General features: G+C 38.2%; 1 protein-coding gene across 1 annotated transcript; it reads right to left on the bottom strand.

The window, feature by feature from the left end:
- Positions 1-6,030: 6,030 nt before the first annotated feature.
- Positions 6,031-21,013, bottom strand: LOC113542208 (gonadotropin-releasing hormone II receptor). Its single transcript, XM_026939567.3, has 4 exons — positions 20,766-21,013; positions 14,983-15,534; positions 12,783-12,984; positions 6,031-11,499 (listed from the first exon to the last, which is right to left on the bottom strand). Exons 1-4 carry the CDS (start codon positions 20,784-20,786, stop codon positions 11,102-11,104), a joined length of 1,173 nt encoding a protein of 390 aa, XP_026795368.3. The 5' UTR covers positions 20,787-21,013; the 3' UTR covers positions 6,031-11,101.
- Positions 21,014-21,258: the final 245 nt, after the last annotated feature.

Genomic DNA, 21,258 nt, shown 5'->3' with positions numbered 1-21,258 from the left:
TGTCAGTGTTCCCAGAGTAATTTAACTTTTGCAGTTGCTACATTTATTGTCTGATTCTTCTTTTCCTCACTCCTGTGTTGTGCCCGAAACTGCACCCTTTTTACTACATAATGCACTGCTTTGGGAGTTTGCCATTTTGTATCCATGCCAGAAAGCATCTTCCATGTCATGAATTGTATTCATTCTCTATTCACCATACAGGGCATTGTTTGAGGAGTACTGTAGAGTTGTTAACATTCCCTGTAGATAAATTATATTCCCTGTTTAATTCCCAAATTATTACCCTTAGTGCACCATAAATCCCATGCAAAACTGCTGTACACTATTTCAGCACTTTCTCAAGTACTACTACAATCCAGAGGCGTAGCTAGGGAGGTGGATGTTGGGTTTGAATCCCTCTGAAATATTTTCCAGTTCCAAATGGTTACTTGTGGATAATTAACATTACACACATACAGAACAATTCATTATATATACATTTTATGGCTCATAAATTTTATATATACATCATTATAGCTCATGTAAATGTCAAATAGCATTTTTTATTCAGCAATTGAGCTGTAATGTGTCAGGAACTGGTAGTGGAGGTGGGTGACGGATGGAAGTGCGGGTAATATATTGTGCAAAGTACTAACAAAACAAACAAAAAGATGAAATCAAGAACCATCAACATGAGCTATGAATGTGAGGCAAGAAACATACAGACTATATGCAATAACAGGGTACACACAACAACAGCAATAGCTTGACAGTGAGACGCTGAAAACCTGGAACTTAAATAGTGGTGCAACAAGTGAAACAGGAAACAGGTGTGCGTGATCAGTAAACATGTAGCAATATCATCTGACATGCAGGAGCTGATGGGTAGTGTAGTTCTGCTCCATTTGGCACTACCATGATAGAATGATGTTCATGAAAGGTCATTAGAGTCATCCTATTTACAATTCCATATTTACCTACCCCAAACCTCAAATGAGCAAATGAACATCATATTTTATTGGCTCTGAGTTTAGGGATATCGAGGTGATGGGAGACAAAGTACCACAGGTATCTGCAGTAGGAGAAAATAAACCATAGATCTGATTTTATAAGATGAATGCATTTTTGCATTTTTTGGCAACATTATTAAGATATATCAAGATTGTTTGAGAATGGATAATGCCTTAAATGATAAAAATAATATTCATACCAAAATTCATACCATCATCACTCCTATTACTGTCTAGTTTCCACCATAATTACATGGGCACATCACACTTAACAATACAACAGATCATGTGGTGACTGGAGGTCACATGCAGACATGAGGAGAACATGCGAAGCACTACACAGATAGTATCCCAGGCTCAGAATCAAACTCAGGACTCTGGGTTGTACATGGCTAAGCTGCCTCACATGTGTACCGTAACTACTGGAGTGAAAAGAGGTTTGAGCAGACGCTGATGCTTGACTGTTGTGTGTTTTGTGTATTGTGTGTGAGTGTGTGTTCAAGTTTCATTACCAGTTCAGTGGTCATGCTGTTTATGCTCACACACACCCATTCTATGCCGTTGTGGACATGCTCAGTGGGCAGTGTGCCAGCTCAGACGGAGTCAAGGTGAGAGCAGCATCAGCGAAATCTACACTCCAGGAAGCCGAAATGCACTTCGCATATTCACAATAAAGAGAAAGGCTCAGTTGGCTTGTAGAAAGTGACAACATCTATTTCCTTATTTCTCTCAGACTAACATTCTAAAGCTTTTTTTTTTTACTTTATTTATTCATATATCAGATTCTCCTTAAATATATTGTTTAGTGTGTGTTCATTAAAGCAAATGTTTTAATGTGGAAATTTATGGGAATATTTATGTAAATCTGTGTAAATGAATAAAAAACTATAAAATATAATATAAAAATATAATAATATTACATTTCCCTAATAGATTTAGACTGTGTTCTTCATCTCTGTTGCTGATTACATCAGTGTCAGGAGCTGACAGATTAGTAACTGCTTAATTACAAACCATTAACCATGTTATGGAAAGTAAGCACGAATGATACATTAAGATGCATGCAATATAAATCCCTAAAATGTGTATGGTGAAACATACAGATCTGAAACAAAAGTCTTGCATGTGCCTACACTATACTGGCTCTTATTATAGTTAGATACTTTCATACTGATTAACCTGGTGCTAGAAACTGAAGACCAAAGAGACTATTAAAGTGATTCAGAGCATTGTCATCACCTTGCACTGTGTTCAGCAACGTAGACAATATTTTTTGTCCTCTAGAGACTGATTACCTGACAAACAGAGGCAGATTCCTCAATAACCATAATGATATGAGAAAAGCAATCTTTCACCAATGCACAATGAAACGTATGTGTAGGGTGTACGCATACTGTCATTGTGCATTATGATTTTCTATAATCTCTCATAGCACTTCTGTGTCAGCACTTCTGTGTTCTCTTTTTTGGTCCCTGTTCTGGCCTGCTTCATTAATTTCTCTTATGTTTTTTTTTTTTTCCCAGTACATAAGGAAAGGGTACAGCAGCCTGGTAAGTAAGACGATCTTATCAGTGCGTGACTCATAGAGGGTGCAGGGCCACACTGCAGCAGCGTGTGCAGTCTGCCACAGAAGTAAACAGCTTCCACCCGCATTCTACAGGCTCATGCCTATCTATTACTGAGTGCTACAAAAATAGAAACACTGCTGCCACACTGAACTAGGACCACAAAAATCAATATGGACTTTCACACAGATATTCCACTTTCTTCATCCAGGATGTCACTGGTTGGCTCAGGTTACAGCAACACGGTCAGATCAAATCCCTGCAATCCATTAACAGTTGTACTCTTCAGCACCATAAAAAGCCACAGTTCTGTAAAGGTCATGAAGCTGTTGCTGTTCTCTTTTGTTTCAGAAGACTAGTCTTATCTACTATGGGAAATTTTCAAAGTTTTTCTGCAAGGGTTTTCTGCAATATAGTTCTGATAGGCTATAGTTACATCCATCCACTCCATCACAACATGTCCATCTAGACAAAATCTGCCCATCTAGACATCTTTAAGCTGTTCCTGCTTCACCTCACAAACATGTCTGAGTGCCATTTCAAAGCAACACATGAAGGGCCATTAGACATTTTCAAAATCAATACTACTGCATAAAGAGTTCAACTTTAAATTCACTGAGAGTATCATAGACATGTTCCAAGTGTGGTGCAAAAAAAACAGAAATCCCGGTTCATGGAAAATTATTGAAAATTTTCAATGCTTTTCTGCAAGGAATCCTATAGACAACATGTGAAACCCATTATATTTTTTGATAGACTTACATCCAGGTCCAACCACTCTATCATGACTAAGGGCCATTAGACATTTTCAAAATCAATACTTCTGGATAAAGAGCTCAGCATTTAAATTCACTGTGAGTAGCATATACTGCTGCAGGTGACAGTGGAAAGAAAGAAAGAAAGAAAGAAATGAAGTTATGAAGCTATGAAGCTGTCTTTGTGTGAACAGTAAGAGAACAATAAGCAAAATTTGCCCAAATGTAATTACTTGTTCTCGTGCAAGTGTTCCTGTGCAAATTGCATCTGGTGTCATTAAAAAAAAAAGGTGCCATTGTTTGGGAAGATTTCACGCAACAATTAGCAATCATGTAGAAAGTGAAGGCACTTCCTAAAATTCTCAGGGACAACATTATTAAGCAACACTCAAATGGAAAAAGCTACAGAGCCATAGCAAAGACCTGTCAGTAAACCTGGTTCAGTAATATGCAGGAAAGTTCATGGAACCACAGCTACAACTCACAACTGAGACTAATGATAACGAAGGTAAGAGAGAAGACAGCAGTCAGTCGAAAAGAGTTGCAGGACATCAGTTAAACAGAGAACAATAAGCAATTCACTGCGCCACAATCATCTCCGTTACTACAGCCCACGCAAAACTTCTCTGCTAAAAAAAGAAGCACGGAGATGAGAGTCTAAAATCAAATCAGAACTCATTTGGAACAATATACTCTGGAACACCACACCACACCTACAGTGAAGTACAGAGGTAGGAGCATCATGACATGGGGCTGATTCTCTGCAAATGATACTGGGGCATTACACGTCATTGAAGGAAGCATGAATGGACTGATGTACTGGAATATATTAGAGGAGTATTTAATCTCATCGGCTAAGAAACTGAATCTGGAGAGAAGATGGACATTTCAACAAGATAATGCCCCTAAACATACAGCCAAAATAACTCAGGAAGTCCTTGCAGCTCCTGAGTTCAAACCCATTAAAAAATTTATGGAGGATTTAGAAAATCCATCAGGGGGACAACAACAGCTTTGCAACAAAGCACTAATGTTGTTCATTTGTGGTACATTTTCCCTATCAATTTCATATCTTTATTTATGCTTCTGAATACATGCATACTTTTTCGTTCATATTTATTTAAGTACAAAGTCAAAAAATATTACGTGTGTGTAAATTTGTGTGTAAATAAATGCACTGGAAGTATATTTAAGCTATATTGCACGAGCAAGAGTGCAGTTATATTGAATATCGCATGGCTGTGATTCAGCTGTAGACACGAGACCCCTGAACGAGTGCCATATGTAATCACAGCCGTGCTCATATTCAGTATAAGCACATGATTGTGAGTGCCACATTGCTTTTATACAACAGTTCTATAAACAAGAAATTAATTTCGATTAAGTGACATTTCAGACACAATATGGCCAAATGTTCTGTTTATTTTTGCTCCGCTAAAGGAAATAGATCCCGAAGAGCACGTCAGCTAGCTGGCTAGATAGCTCACATTGATTTGTATGTTTCTGTTAAAGGTGTATCCATTAAAATTGCCATCCATTCTTCCTTTCCTTTTAAGTCAAAAGTTATATTCCTGAAAAGTGTTGTTTGCCATGTCCACTGATGATGTCGCTACCACTACTGTAGTAACAGTTTTGAACTAGGAAGTGGAATTTTATGTGGTGAACACAGACAAGGGGAGTGATACACACAGTAAAACATCCCAGTGTGGTTACAGGAAATACACGCAATCTTGGAACGCTGCTCCACCAATCAAATTAGTGGACTGGAACTAACTGTTGTGTCTGAATACTTATTTCCCCTCATTGTTTTTTCTTCTTAGTTAAAACCTGTTAATGGTGAAACAAGATTATACTGCAGCTTACAGCTTATTGATTATGGTTGATAGATGATAGGTCAATTATGATACGTCAATTATAATTCTACTCCTATACCTTTTCCTCATGTAAATTTGGTATTTGTGCATAGTCTTTTCCATGTCCAGTATATAGACAGGCTCAGAGCTGTTTCTTTATCATACCTGTGTCTTTTATAGGAGCTTCATGTTGGCTGATTGCCTGTGTGTGGATTTGCCTTTCTGATAGGACAGTAGTATAATCAGGATTGATGGTAGCAATCTTAGGCAGAAGACCTGTAGTGTCCCAGGAGACTGCAGCAAGTCTGAATATCACTGCACACTGTTTACTGCAGTGAGTGGCTTCCAGATTGGTCTCATACAGATCAACAGAACAGGTGAATAGTTTATACTTTATAGTCTTCCAACATAATACTTTAAAGGGGAGAATAAGGTAAACTTCATGTCTGGGCTGTCACTTTGAAATATCAGATACGAATAAAGCATGATTCAGGAGCTCCATTCACACCCACACTATCCTCTGTATACTGGCCGTTTTTATGTCACTGACCAGCCAGTTAAAAACCTCCGAAGACACGTAAATCCTTCTGCTCTGGGAATTTAAAGGAAAGATCGAAAGTACAAAATAAATATCTTGGCCCATACTGATGCAAAGCTCAGCTGCTTCTTTTGTTGTCATGTCCTGGGCCTTTTTTTGTGACATCTATTTTTATCAAGCTTCTTAACCCTCCAGGAGGGATGCATCAGTATCATTTTTATGAGTATATGTACGATTATGTTCTTTTTTTTTTACTCATTGATACCAATACTGATACATACAGTAGATATCTCCAGCAGATATACACCAAACAAAGAAATATTTATTTATTATTTATTATGCCAAACTGTGCTACTTTAGTGGTTTTCAGACCATAAAACACAATAATGACAATTTCTGACAAGAAAATACATAGAAAAAAATCAGCAATGTGTACATTTTATTAGTCACACAAACACACTCAATGAAAAGTACAAAACTGTTATCCTTCATAAGAAAACAAACTCAACTCATTGCAGCAGGCATAACTAAGTCCTGTGTGGCCTAGGTATGGTTCAATATCAGTCTACCCCGTGTGCACAGAGAAAGAAATGCATGTCCCCTGTCCGTAATTGCATTGTTTTACATGTTAAGACATTGTGCTGAATGAATAAAGGTCAGGAATACAGGAATAATAGTCACAGAACCACCATCTGTATGCCAGTCACTGTCAACAACAGAGAATCAATGTCTTCAAGAATTAATGCAGAATTGTCCAAAAGCCAAATGTAATTAGTTCCATAAGTTGAATAAGCTTCTCTGTCTAATGTAAATCAGTATTCCTCTTAGGAAACAAAATTGGAAGGATGGTCTCTTGGTAAGGGTAAAATCTTTTCAGTGTATGTTTGTAATAAAATATAAAGCTAAATTAAAAGTTAATTACAATATACGTCCACACTGCTTGCTGGAGAACGATTACAGCTACACTGAGACTGAAGTGAACCGTGAGCATCAGTTTCAGACATCAGGGACCATGAGGAAAGCATCTTCTCAAAATGTTCTGGTCTGGCTACCTGCTTGCAAATCAATCAATGGTAAAGCTCCAGACAATACCAGAAGGAAAATGGTAAATGAGGATTTATAATATCCTCTTCAGGCCAATAAAACCTTTAAATAGCCAAAAGACCCAATGCAGCTCCTCCAGATAGCCTCTGGGCTGTCTTCCTCTAATTATATATTGATTATATATTCCTTTAGCACACCCCCACTCCAGTAATGCTACAAAAAGAAGGCAAAGGCAGATTTTCATTAAGAATTAATAGACAATAAAGTTTAAATTAGTAGTGAAAATCAAACAGGATTTTACAATGCAAATGTATGCATGGCAGATCCACTTTTACACACGGTAGTTCATAGCCTGAGAATCTCAGTTGGTTTAGTTTCATATGGATATTGAATAATTCATGATCTAGGAGCATGATTAGCCTGAAGGAACCAAAGTCATGAGCCTTGGGCCTTGAAGCATAAGCCTTAAATTATATGCACAGTGGCCCTTATTCATCAAAGTTGTGTAGAAACGAGTGCAGATTTGAGTGCGTGGAAGGATGTATGAACAAATCTGCATTTAACTCATTAACTGTCAAAATGAACAGTGACTTTTGGTGCAGTTGTGAGCTAGTAAGCTCCCAGCCCTTGTTTATACATCATATAACACACCCAAATTTACTCTTGTATAACTTAGATGAAACCCACCCTAATTTATGCAGGTGTTATGAAAGTAAGTCTCCAAAATGAATCATTCAACAGGCTACATCTGATTAAGTGTAAAAGCAGATGGAGAGAAGGAAAAAACATTTCAGTGAAGATGTCTGGAAGAGGACAAAAGTGTATTTTGCCTTTAGGTACAGTATGGAGGATGGTTAGACAGGCAAACACAAACACTAAGGAAGGTTTTTTGGGGAAAAAGAAGGATCATTATACAGAAATTAACCTAATCCCTACTGTTAATTATGGTGGAGGATCTGTGATGTTGTGGTGCTTTTTTCCTCCAAAGACCCTGTGAACATTGTTAGGATACTGGGCATCATGGACTTTGTGAAGTTCCAGGAGTTTTTTCAACCCATTTCTCCCAAAGGTCATTTGCTAATTAACAACCACTTGCTAGTTCTCTCCTATCACCAGGGTTTAGCACACGCTTCATCCAAGACATTTGAATCTGCATCTTTCTGAAATGCTGCTCATGTCATGGAGAAGCTGAATGCTCAATCACTCAAAGCATAAACAAGGTTTTCAGGTTGTTAAAATGTTATGCTCAGTTTTACACTCACTGAGACCAGTGAGACCATAAGTACAGACAAACCAGAACCATGGCCAAGCTCAACTTTGATGAATGAGGGCTGATTTAAAACAGCATTATATGTTTAATAGATGTATTGAGTCTCATTACAATTCAGGCAACACATCACCTGCATCACATCTGATCAAGACTGTATTTTTCATTTGCTCAGAGTTCTACCTTCAAAACCAGGGAGATGACATGCAGTAATTGCTTTTCTTTTGGCCACACTATACAGAAATCTTCATCACACCAACAACATTGACTTTAAGTGTTGCCATGGCAGCCAGCAGGACCCTGGGGACCTTTCTACAGAGGCAGACCCCATGTGTGTGTTCTGTAGAGTATGTGCATGTGTGTGTGTTTGTATGTGTGTGTGTGTGTGTGTAGAAGTTCATGGAAGAATGTGGCATACTGTCTGGTGATATCTCAATCATGAAAGATGCTGACATCCTTTAGGGGACCTTTCTACAGAGGCAGACCCCGTGTGTGTGTTCTGTAGTGTGTGTGAGTGTGTTTGTGTGAGCTCATGGAAGAATGTGACATACTTTCTGGTGATATCTCAATCCTGAAAGATGCTGACATCCTTTAGAGACTCAATGACTTCCCTGATTTATTACGTAGAGGAACATTTGTTGCATGTGTTAGCTTGTAACAGCTCACAGTAGGAATTAATCCTGACACAATCCCTGCTTTAACCATCCATGGAAAAGGGAAAATTCCACTGAGACTCAAGCCTGAAAATGAGTTTAATTAATTCAGATAAGCTATTCAGTAATTTTCACACAGAAATACACAGCTTCCCATGACATTCCCATAAACAACTGATATCATGTTTGTTTGTATAGTATGTACTTGTGTGCATGGCTGTACATAAAATGTACCGTTTGTGTTGTATATGCAGGTTGTGCTGTATTGTAACTAAGGTGCATCTCTCCTTACTGAGTTTGTGGGCAAGACTGAGTTTAGGAGGTAAACTAATGCAGGGGATTTCACTACATTCTCATGTGTAATGCTTTATTGCTTCACTCTTACCTTTCATTTCATTTTTTAGTCACTGGCAACAAAATGAAAATATCTTGTACAAGCTATGTACATGGCCACAGATCTTGTACATGGCCACAGAAATGACTGGTTGCCAGGTGTGCATTAATTCCTTATATCAGGACAACTCTAAAATACATGTTGGATTATAACTGTGACAGTTTAGAGTAGGTGTATAGTCTGTTTCGTTCTTGCCTGTATGCAGTCGTGCTGGCTAAATGAAAATGACATTGGATTTAATTTGTTTGGAGAGTGCAAAACTTTAGAGAACATGAAGCAGCAGAGTTTTCGAGCTTTTCGAGCTTGTTGAGAAGCCTGACAGACACTGCATCACCGCATCACCCTCAGTGTGGAAGTGAAAAAGTCTCCTCTCCCTGTCCTGATGTTCACAGGGACAACATGCTAGCAGAAATACCAAAGAATATGCTCTGCCTTTTTCACCATTAATATTCAACATTGATGAAGATGCTAGTGTAATTTTCTTTCACTGGCTGATTAATCTGTGCTCGCTGCAAGCAACAGTGAAATAAAGAAGCATATTGGGCATAAAGTCAATGTCGATTAAAGCCTGGACTTAACATGTAAATAACATGTAATCTTCATTACATGTTATTGCTTTATTTCATATTTTTCCTCATCTTTTCCAATATCAAATAACTACTGATGCATTTGAAAAAAATAACAGACTTGGTGGAGGAAACCCCACTCCAGTTACCACTGTGTACTTCTTAGCGTCTAAATAAAAACTCCTCTTTTATTTTGTAGTATCAGGAAACATTGTAGCTTTGGAGTTGTTCTCTCCTACTTAATCTAACACGAGTGTTAGTCAATATTCCATAACAGACAAACTGAGATGGAGGAAAACTGTGTGTGTACAACTCCTCTTCCTCAGATTATTGTTCTGTTGTCTTTAATGTGCACATTGGGTGACAAAGCAGGCAGTGTGCCTCTGTAGACCTGCAAGTGAATGCAGCTCTGTTGATTAGACCTTGGCGCTATTGCTGATAAGACATTGATGTATCACTGTCTCAAAGTATTTAACATATTCTGACACTTATAAACATCTCTCTCTGTTTCTCATACTGCATACATTGATCCAGAATCCAAACATACCAAACTCACAACTCACAAAGCATTAATAAGCGTACTTGTTGCTCTCTGAAGACCATGAGGTTTATCTAGACTTGTACAAAATCTCCATTTAATTCTGTGCTAAGCCAGTTTCAATGTGGTGCAATGTGAAATCAGATTCCTATTAAATTTCAAAATGAGCTAAAGCCTGCAGTCTGCAGAGGCAGAGTACTGTTCGGGCTTTAAACTCACTTTATCCCTGTTAATCAGTCACTGTGGTCTCTGTGCAGACTGTGCAAGCTTATTAAACTTAATTATGCCATTATGTAACTATGAAATTATGCAAGATTTGTTCTTTAAAGAGTAGCACAGAGACTCAGACTTGCAGCAAGAAATATCACTCAGTGCTGTTGTAAAATGTAAGCTATTGCTAAAGTTTAAAGTATCAGCAGTGTACCTGGCAGCATCACAGAAATCAGCTGTAATGCTGATGTATTTGCTGCAATGCATGCATTGTAAGAGCAGTTTATCAGATAACAGTATTTCTGTTCTGACATTATACATTTTTACAAGGGCATTTCATTACATTACATTTTACTCTACCATTGTAACAATTTTACATAGCACACATCACTTTACTCTGCCATTGTACACCACTGTCTCATTTACCATCACATAACAGCATCATCCCAACCTTAATGTCCAAATATGTGTTTGTTCTGTCAGTGTCTAAATCTGAGCCTCATCACAAGCATTTCAATGCCCAGTGTTCCCAGTGTAACTGTGCAAATGACAAATTAACAACTCTTGACTCTTGACATGACATTAAATTACATTTCTGAATAAAAACACTGCTTCCCTTGTAATCCACCCTCAGTGCACTTTCTTACCTATTTCAGTGTATGCACTTCTGCTTGAGGGTATGTGGAGCGATTTGGAAGTTTACCTCTCAGGTGTTTATATATATATATTTTACCCTTCAGCCCCTTTGACACTGGCAGGATCGGACTCCTGCTCTGCGCTGTGAGGCCCCTGTCGGGCGGAGAGTCGTTCAAGAGAGCGAGGAGAGTCGCTAGTTGAACGGCAGCCCCAGCAGCGTGCAAGGTCAGCACGGAAAGACGGCGTGTACAGGCCATAGATTACTGGGTCACAGCAGGTATTCAGGTTACCAAAGACAAAGAGCAGGTGGTGGACATACTCAGGAGTGACCTTCAGCATGTCTGGTTGGAACCAGTACCAGATCCCCAACAGGTAATATGGAGTCCAGCAGACTATGAATGACAGGACGATGATTATGGTCATCTTCAGCGTCTTCATTCTTGCTTTAGGGATCATATCTGTTCGGCTGCGCCGGAGACATGACTCCCCCGCTGCACAGAGGAAGCAGATTTTGTCAGCTGAAATACTTTATATGGAACCTAAATGGGGAATAACTTGAATTCTGCATTAAAATTGGATTAAATATTAATAGTTGCTAGTGTCACATAAGACTTCTAGTATAAATTTAAATAATGATGGTCTCTGATCTGGGAAAATGCACTGCATTATGCAATATCAATGTGCCTACTTTATAGTCCTAGTCACAGGTTTAACTATGTGACAACAACTGCTCCTTCAGTGGGCTTTGTCTTTATCTGCATCAGAGAGATGATCTTTATTCCTTTATGTGTGTAGAATAGCTACACACATACATTAGGTTTTATTCCATTTATCATGTACAGTCCCCTCCAAAAGTAATGGAACGGCAAGGCCAATTCTGTTGTTTTTGCTATACACTGAAGACATTTGGGTTTGAGATCAAAAGATGAATATGAGATGATATGCTGCTGTTTTCCTTGGCCGACCTGTTCAGTGTCTGGTTGTTAGTACACCATTGGTTTCTTTCTTTTTCAGGACATTCTAAATTGTTGTATTGGCTATTCGCAATGCTTGTGCAATGGCTCTGATCGATTTTCCCTCTTTTCTCAGCTTCCACATGGCCTGCTTTTCTCCTATAGACAGCTCTCATGTCTTCATGTTGGTTTATCCTTTTTAAGAACAAATGCAGTTTTCACAGGTGAAACCCAGGGTTCAAACCAAGAGTAAACATTCAGAGCTATTAATTGTTTAAACAATCAATCTAACAGGGCATACCTGGGCAACAAGAAACACCTATCAGTCACACGTTCCAATATTTTTGATCACTTGAAAAATGGGTGGGTTCCAACAATAGGTGTCATGTTCTAAGTTGTTTAACACATCTGGATGTAAAATCAGGAAATGAAAGCTGACATTCTGATCTATCATATCGTTTTCATCTTTTGATCTTAAACCCAGATGTTTTCAGTGTATAGCACAAACAAAAGAATTGGCCTTGCCATTCCAATACTTACTGAGGGGACTATATAGAGTAGACTGACTGGTCTGTGGATAGCCAATGAAATACAGTGCCATTGATTTAGAAATGGATGCAAAACACCGAGGATTGTGCAAGTGTGTGCAGAACAAAAAACTGTTGCACTACCTAAGTTCACTCCACCAAGCCTTGCATTGAGCTACATTAGCAGAATGCTAAGTTACCATTAAATTTACTTGCTGCCTACAAAGAGCTAATTGGATACCCATAATGGTAAAAAAGAAAATAGGTAGTTCAGTATAAAATTACTGCAATTACCTTTATTTTTGTGCTCCTGTCTGTTGATCTCGACGAGGATGCGGGTGTAACAGCAGCTCATGACTAGCAGTGGGATAACGTAGAGAGTGACAAAGTGGAACATGTTGTAGACTGTCTCCTGCCATCGCTCTCGGAAACTCCCATGTGTCACACATTGTGTGAAATCCACTTTTTCGGCTTTGATTGCTCTGAAGATAAACAACTGAAGAAGAGACAAACCTTTGAGGTCCTGTGCAAAATGTATTTTCAGTCGCAGTAAACATTTTCAACAATCCACAACACCAACCAATACAGATGTCATTTTAAATGATTTCATTTGTTATTATCCCATTTTCCAATTGAATTAATAGCAGGGTCTTATAAACACTTTCTACCTGGCACTGTATGTTGACCACCACTGACTAATACTCTGGTACCTTTTTACACACATTACTTGTTCTTTCCTAATTCTTTTATCTCCTTCTGCATCACTGTGTTCACGTGACATCCCCCCTTCCCGCAATCCTGCTGCAGTAGGTGTATATTAGATTAGGAAGGAAGAACCTGAGACAGAAGCGTTCTGTGCCATCACTGGCCCCTACAGGTGTGCATATAAAATTCCCAGCAAGCCTAGAGCTCCTCTGCTATACATAACACTGAGGTTGTACACTGGCATATTTTAGATGTGACACAACATATCTTCACACACACACACACACACACACTCACCCCTCTATGATGATGCATAGAAGCCTGCATTTTTTTTTCAGTCCATTTATTTCCTGCTTTGTGTATCAAGTGTACTTTATTGGGTGGAGGTGTTGATCATGGATATACTGTCAAGTTTTTTTTTTTTCTTTCCAAAATGTGCTTTGGGTACACAGCAGTTTGATGTCATACAGATTCGTTCTGATGAATCTATTATTACCCTTTATGCCACAATGCTGTTCATTTCGTCTTCAGTAGTTCACCTGTTTATAGCTGTTATAGCATAAGAGATAATAGGAACTTACTTGTTTCATGGATCTTGCACAACATTAAATGTAACTATAAACAGATAAAAAAAAAGTATGATGTGTTGTTCTTTAATAAATAAAAAGTTGCTGGCAAATTTTTTATTGTATAAGATGTATAAAGCCCTTTGGGACATGCTGTAATAGGAAAAAAGGATAACACCACCCTGTTGTTGATGTGTTTGGCATGCATCAGTAATATGTGTGCTTTGAACCCTCCTCATTACTGCTGCAATTTTCATACCATGACCCTCATATGAACCTCGGAGCCAATCTTTGGAGGCAGAAAAAAGCCAAAGCAATTATGACTGAAAAAGCCTTATTCATAGCTCATCAGCAGTCTCATACTATACCTGGTATATACAAATTGCACAGGCTATACAGCAATGAGATCAATGTGTGTGCCGGTCTGGGATAAGATCTGTCAGAGGGCTCCTGCAAGTGGACCGACTCACATCCTCTTCAACTTGGTGGTAAAAATATACCATAATACATTCAGTAATCAACATAATGTTGGGTTTTAAAATGACCATTTTCATGATGATAGGTGCTTGGCCAGCACCAGCACAGAGCTCATTCTTGCTGTGTAAATATTACTCAGAGCAGATTCTAGCTCATTATGCAAGACACAGCATATGTAAAAATAGATGTATGCACTTCTGCATGTGGGAGGATGAGCTACTTATTCAAAGCAATTGTTCTAGGTGTTCAGCACATTCTCTTATAAAAGAAGCTCAAAAAGTCTCTACTGTATACAATTTTTTTGATCTGGAAATAACAATGGTTCTGAACTCTATGGACGCAGCAATATTCAGGTTGGGTTCATACCACATTAATGAAAGAACATTAAGAGGACCACATAAAAATTCATTCATTCTTATGAATTCAAATATGGACTCGCCCTCTTCCTAATTTCCTCGATTTAGATAACCATTTATCTCTATCAAACAGGTAAACAGTTTGTCTAAGTGAACTGGGAGAATGTCCACTTTAACTCAGTCTAATTAAACTACTCAATATCTGCAACTTATCCAGTATAACAGAGGCCTCAATGGACCATTTGAACAGTGACTTTCGGTACCACTGTTGTGAAAAGAACCACAGAAAAAAATACATTATTAACATACACAGTGGATATGTGTGCACCATGAGGAAAATAGCACAACATAGTTTCACTTCGTTTTTATGTTTGAGGTGCTGTAGCCCACCTGTGGGGAGGCGAGGAGCAAGCTGAGGCTCCATGCCAGCACCAGCATTCTCTTGTTGCGCCGGTGTGCGTTAATGGTGTCGAGAGGGTGCAGGATGGCATGCTGTCGGTCCAGACTGATCACCACCAGGATGAATGCAGAGGCCTGCATGGCAAACAACTTAAGGAAGCTAAGCAACTTGCAAAGACCATCACCGCCGTGCCACTGCACCGTCACATTCCATACCATGTCCAGTGGCATCACGATGAATGTCATCATCAGATCTGCTGCAGCCAGGCTCGTGATGAGGGGCCGCAGGTGGGAGGCCAGGCGCCGTCCCCGTCCATGGCACACACTGATGAGAAGTGCCAGGTTACTGACTGCTGCAAACAAGAAGAGCACCAGCGTGGCACCAACTCGGAACTGTGCAGCACGAGTGAATGTGGGAGCCTCCCAATCAGCCAGCGGCGGGGAGAGAGAAGAGTTTGAGACATCCTGCAGAGAGATGTCCAGCTCTGAGGGCGAAAACAGAGAGTTGTTCTTCGGCATCCAGTTATCCAGAATCCTCAACCTCTAAAGAAAAACAGCAGTTTATTACAATGTTCTACATTTTGGACAGAAAAGATAACTGGTTTGAACACTGCAAAAGCTGACATCTTAGCAAGTGAAAATATCTTGAATATACTCAAATTTATCTAGCATTTCCTTTTACAGGATTACAATAAATCAAATATAAGACTGTTAAACCTATTTTGAGCCATTTTGCTCGTTTTCTTATTCAACTGGCAAATAATTTTGCTTCTTTCTAGAAATAAATGCTTATTCTTAACTCCTCTGCCAAAAAAAGAAGACTATTTTAAGCTTGAAATTAGTGTAAAAAAAGTCTAGAAATAGGTTTAATAATCTTATATTTGGTTTATGGCCACATATTTGGTTTATGGTACACTGCCCATAAATAGTTTGAGGCCATTTCTCTTTCTTTGAAATTTTCCAGTCACACTGTCAGTAGGGAAATAGCAGGCCCACTAAGAGCTGGATTTAAAAACCGTGTTCATCACAATACTCTGGAAACGCCTTCAGAAACATGCAGAATATATTTAAGGCACGCCTGGAGAAACCCACTGTTTGTATAAGAAAAATATTTGGAGCAGAAAAGGTTTTAAGGTATATATTACTTAGATTTTCCCCCATCATTATCACAAATCAAATGTGCTTTCCTCAAAGAAAATCTAGGAAGCCCTAACACTCTAACTGCTTTAATATTCCCATTACCAGTAGCACAGGAAAAAGTGCTGACATGAATCACATTTGCCACGGAAGGCAGACGTGACTCATGGCTCCAGAGAAAATGAGTAATGAGCAAATCATTTGGCAACTATACAGCTATTTTTAGCTGCACATCTAGAGGAGAATTGAAGTATCGGCTACAGTTGGGGTCATAAGTTTACATATGCCTTGCAGAATCTGGAAAATGTTAATAATTTTTTTTTTTTTAATCAGAGGGATCATAAAAATTGCATTATGTTTAAAGATCTTATTTTTTCATTTAGTACTGTCCTTCAGAAGCTACATTTACATCGATCATCCCGTTCAAAATTTTACAACTCTTAATGTATTATATTGCCTTCTTGAGCATCAGTGAATGTTTGAACCTTTTATAATAGTTGTGTATGAATCCCTCAGTTGTCCTAAGTGTGAAAAGATGGATCTGAATATCATATAGCCACTGCTGGAAAGGGGTCAAATATGCAGAAGATGCTGGAAAAGCAGAGAATGTGCAGGACCTGGAGGATTTTTCTGAAGTTCAGTGGACAGTTTAACTGCTCAGGACAAACAAGGGACTAATGAACAACTATCACAAAACATAAAAACAGTTACAACCAGGTAACCAGTATTAAGAATCAAGTGTATGTAAACTTCATATTTCATGGTTCATTTGTGTAAATTCAGTTATTATTGTGTCTTGTGGACTACATGTAAACATCTGTGAAATAGCTTATTCAGGGCAGTACTGAAAAAACAAAATGCAATTTCTACGATCCATCTTATTTTTTTAAATTATTAACATTTTGCAGATTCTGCAAGCCGCATGTAAACTTATGACCCCAACTGTAGTTAACTGTATCTTTCTGGCTACAATGGGGTGGTCTCTTTAACAGCATGTATAGCATCATATGTGAATGTGAATGTGGTGTACCTTTAAAACTCATACGTATATAACTTCACACTGTACTTTTACATCGTCTATACCTTGGTAAACTAAAATGTGCCTAGGCTTGTTTGCTGATGGTGTAAAAATGTGAATACTTTTGGTTCTTCAAATGAGCTAAGGCCAGCACTAGCTAAGCTGTAGTTGGACAGCGAAAAAGAGTAATGCTTTTGCTGAATTCAGCCTTTACTATATTGATAACAAGCCTAAAGTGCACAGAGAACACCGGATGTTCAGATGGTAATGTTAGGAGAATTATGACACGTAGGTGATCTATCCAGTTAATGGCTGCCTTTTGATGCAGAGATTTGCAGCAAAATGGGTGTAAAGAGCTCACATTCTCACTCAGTATATGATGTGTGTGGCAAATGGATGATCTCTCTGCTGAATTAATTGTTTTCAATCTAGTTTCTGCATGTATACAAAGCTACAAAAAAAATTATTACATCACAGGATTAATGGCCATCAAATCCACTCTACTCTGACATGTAACTTGATAAATTTGCTTCCTTTTTCAAAATCTTTTGGTCTTACATGATCTAAGAAAGAACACTGCTTGTCAGGTTTGAGATCAAGCAAATGTTATTGAACAGATAATACTGAACCATATTGGATTTTATTGCTGTACTGGGTCTCTAAGTGATTACTGAGGTTTGTTTGCACTGTATAGTACATAATCCTCTTTGAGATATTGATCTAATCAACCACACAATAGACAGCAAATCAATCAATAATAATTACAGAAATTGCTTTAAACAATGGTCTGCTGGTTTGACCTCTCAATTTTAAAGGTCAGCCAAACTGGATTTCTAATTAAAACCTGAACTACATATAATAAATATTAGTTAAGGGCAGTGTGTCTGGCATGCATCAACGCTGTAATGCAGTAATAATGCATAAAAACTGCTTGCAGAAAAATGCTCTTTCTTTGCAGTCATCACTGTGAAGATGATACAGAGATAAACACATTACTACACACTGTAGTTTCAGTAGTAGTGCACTTATTTATAATGCAAATGTAGTGGGATGGGGCTCCCTGGTTGTTACATAAATGATATTTAAAGTAATTTAATTAAGTTAAATTAACTTAAGCAATAAGAAGTTCAAATGTATTACATATTACTTGAGGTTAATGAAGTTAACTGCTGTACTACAGGAGCTCATCCACACAAATGAAGACATTTTAATTAGCTCTGCTCTATCCTGGTGCTTCTTAAAGGCCCAGTGTTACCTATTCCCTATTCAATTAGTCAATCTTACGTCAGCTAACTTGTAAGGAACCTGCTAAGATGAATACCTCTTAGTGGGCCTGAATAGTGTTTGATGTTTGCGTAAGCATATTGATCTATTTTGTAGTGCCATGAGCAACATAGGTCCACTCTTTCTGTCCTCCCCCCACACACCTCGCACTATAGTGTATCCCCACCAGAGGTAGGCCATCATTCAGGCTGATCAAGGGCTGATAGCAGTGACACTACAGCACAAAGCCTGTCCTTATCTCCACTATGCTCTCCTACTCAAAGTCTGACCTGTGTGCTGCATCTCAGATCACATGCTGAAAGGCCAGACTTGAAGGCTGTACAGTTAGAAACAGTGTCTTGTCTACAGAGCCTTCTCAGTCTACCTGTTCTTCAACAGCTCAGTGTTCTTAAACCGTCATGCTGAGAAATGAATAATTTCAAGTCAAGTTGCTAATCCAATTCATAGTGAGCTTAGTGGGTGTCCGGTCATTATGTCCCCATGAGGACCTACAGCCTTAAGCCTGAGGAATTTAATTCAGCTGTAGCACAATGTTCTTTTTATTAGCATGCAATGGGATTTGATGAGTGAAAGAAAAAAGAAGGTTCTGTCATATCACAGTTTGACACATATAATAATGCAATGACTTGGAAGTCTGATAATTATAAACACTTTTTTCTATATGTAAGCTGTTATAGAATACTGGTTATATATGGTATTTATAATGGGGGGACGAAAATGTAATTGAGTGTAATATTGCTAACTTATAGCATAGACAGGTTTCAAATAAGACAGAGCTTTTCTTACCTGTCCCCTGATTTAGATTTAGATTCTGTTCTAGTATTATTGGCACCCTTGGTAAAGAAGAAAAAGAAATTTTTGGCTAAATTAGCTCAATATCACACTGATGAAAGAGAAATAAAACCTTTAATTGTAACCTTAAATATATATATATATTTTTTCACATAAAAACATATTATATATCCAGTATATCCAGTCATAGAGTATATGGAGGTTAATAACGATAAATCTTATATTGGCATTATATTGTTACGTAGTGAGATTGCAGTATATCTACACATTTTTTAAAAACTTTGACATTGGACTTCCTTGGTTAGAGATGTGTCAAAGATTATTTAAACCAAAATCATTTAGGTTTGTTTGACTACATGGATGTGAAACATCCAAACTCTTATAGAAACACTTGCTTTAAATAATTAAATAATCATCATTTAGATAACATCTTCAATAATGTTATATAGCAGAAGGAATCTAAAGACAGCAACAGGCCAGGGGTCAATAATGGCACAAAATAGAGTAGTAACCCAAGAAAAATTGTAATACAATAGTTTTTACTTGTGCATGGTTAATGTTCATCCAACGGCTTATTTAAGAGACTGCATTGTATAGGCTATTATACATTTTATTTGCACTCTCTACAGTGTAAATATTGCAAGAGCCAATACAATGATAGGAGCTGCCAAATGACTTTCTAACCAGCAGTCATAACATGACCCATGGTAGTGCCACTGCACCAAATGACTTTCCCTCCCACCTGCCATTTGAAATTACACAACATTAAATTCCCCCTTTAATTAAAGCTTTTTAATTAAAGCAAGAATGTTTCAGTCATGGCCCTGAACTTAATCTCAACAGGAATGAGCTCTATTTACAGTAAAGCCCTCAGCTGCCTGCGAGGGCTCAAACTGTCTCACCATCTCTAACTTGGAGAAGATTATACAGTTATTGCTGAGACAAATGACAGTTTATTTAAAAAAAAAAAAAAAAAAACTTGTAGCTGTAGTTACTTTTCTGGATAAGAAGTAAACTTCATCATATTTTCTGTACTCACATACTGCCAGAAAAATATGTCGAATTACTACTACAGAGGGGCATCTCTCTCTCTCTCTCTCTCTCTCTCTCTCTCTCTCTCTCTCTTTTAAATCCATTAGTAGTTTACCTTATTACAGTGTTATGCACACAGCCTCACTCTAACTATTAAACAATTACATCTTTTCTAGCATCAAGCAGAATCTGTCCAAAATCTGATTTCAACATCAACATCTGGTTTCCAAAACTTCAATCTGATTTCCAAGGTGAAAGGTGAAAATATGCTATATATTACTATATATCCCATATAACTATATACATACACACATACACATTTTTTATACATATATACATATATATATGTAATAATATATACATATATATTATGTATATATTATGTATATATTATGTATATATTATATTATATTATAGTATTGATAAATAGGATAAATAGCACATAATTATCAGACAGTGATGACTATGCATAGACAATTCAAAATTCAGGTTAAAAACAGATGACACCTACCTCATGCAATACCGACTCCATGCACCTACAAAGAATCGCGTGCTTTATAACGACAAATAAAACACGTCTCTTCTTCCTCAGCAATACCCAGTCGAATCCTAGTACTTTTCCCACTGTGAAACTCCATTTCCGAAGAGAAAAGGTGTTAGAAGCCAGGAGAAAGCCCGGTAAGGTGAGATGGTGCTGTGCCACTGCAGCAGGTGCGCGGAGTCCGGGCTCCGGGGGGAGCAGCGCGCGCCGGTGTGGAAGAGGCAGCACTCAGCACATCACTGCGTCATGACGCAGACAGCGAGCTCCTCACTGTGACCTGCTCACACCTCCACACCTAACCCGCAGTGCAAGCCGATTTCACTCAGCATCGACAACGCTAGGGATGGAAGGCATGACGAGCAGACGCCTGAGCATCTAACTGATTATTAAATATCTTAGGGAGAGTGTTCTACTTTACATTATTAGGTGTATACGTGGGCAGGGAAGAACTCCACTTCTTTCC

The sequence above is a fragment of the Pangasianodon hypophthalmus genome, chromosome 1 (assembly GCF_027358585.1).
Source record: "Pangasianodon hypophthalmus isolate fPanHyp1 chromosome 1, fPanHyp1.pri, whole genome shotgun sequence".
Classification (NCBI taxonomy): Eukaryota; Metazoa; Chordata; class Actinopteri; order Siluriformes; family Pangasiidae; genus Pangasianodon; species Pangasianodon hypophthalmus.
Note: the sequence above shows the minus strand (reverse complement) of the source record. Positions and strands in the feature narration are given on the sequence as shown.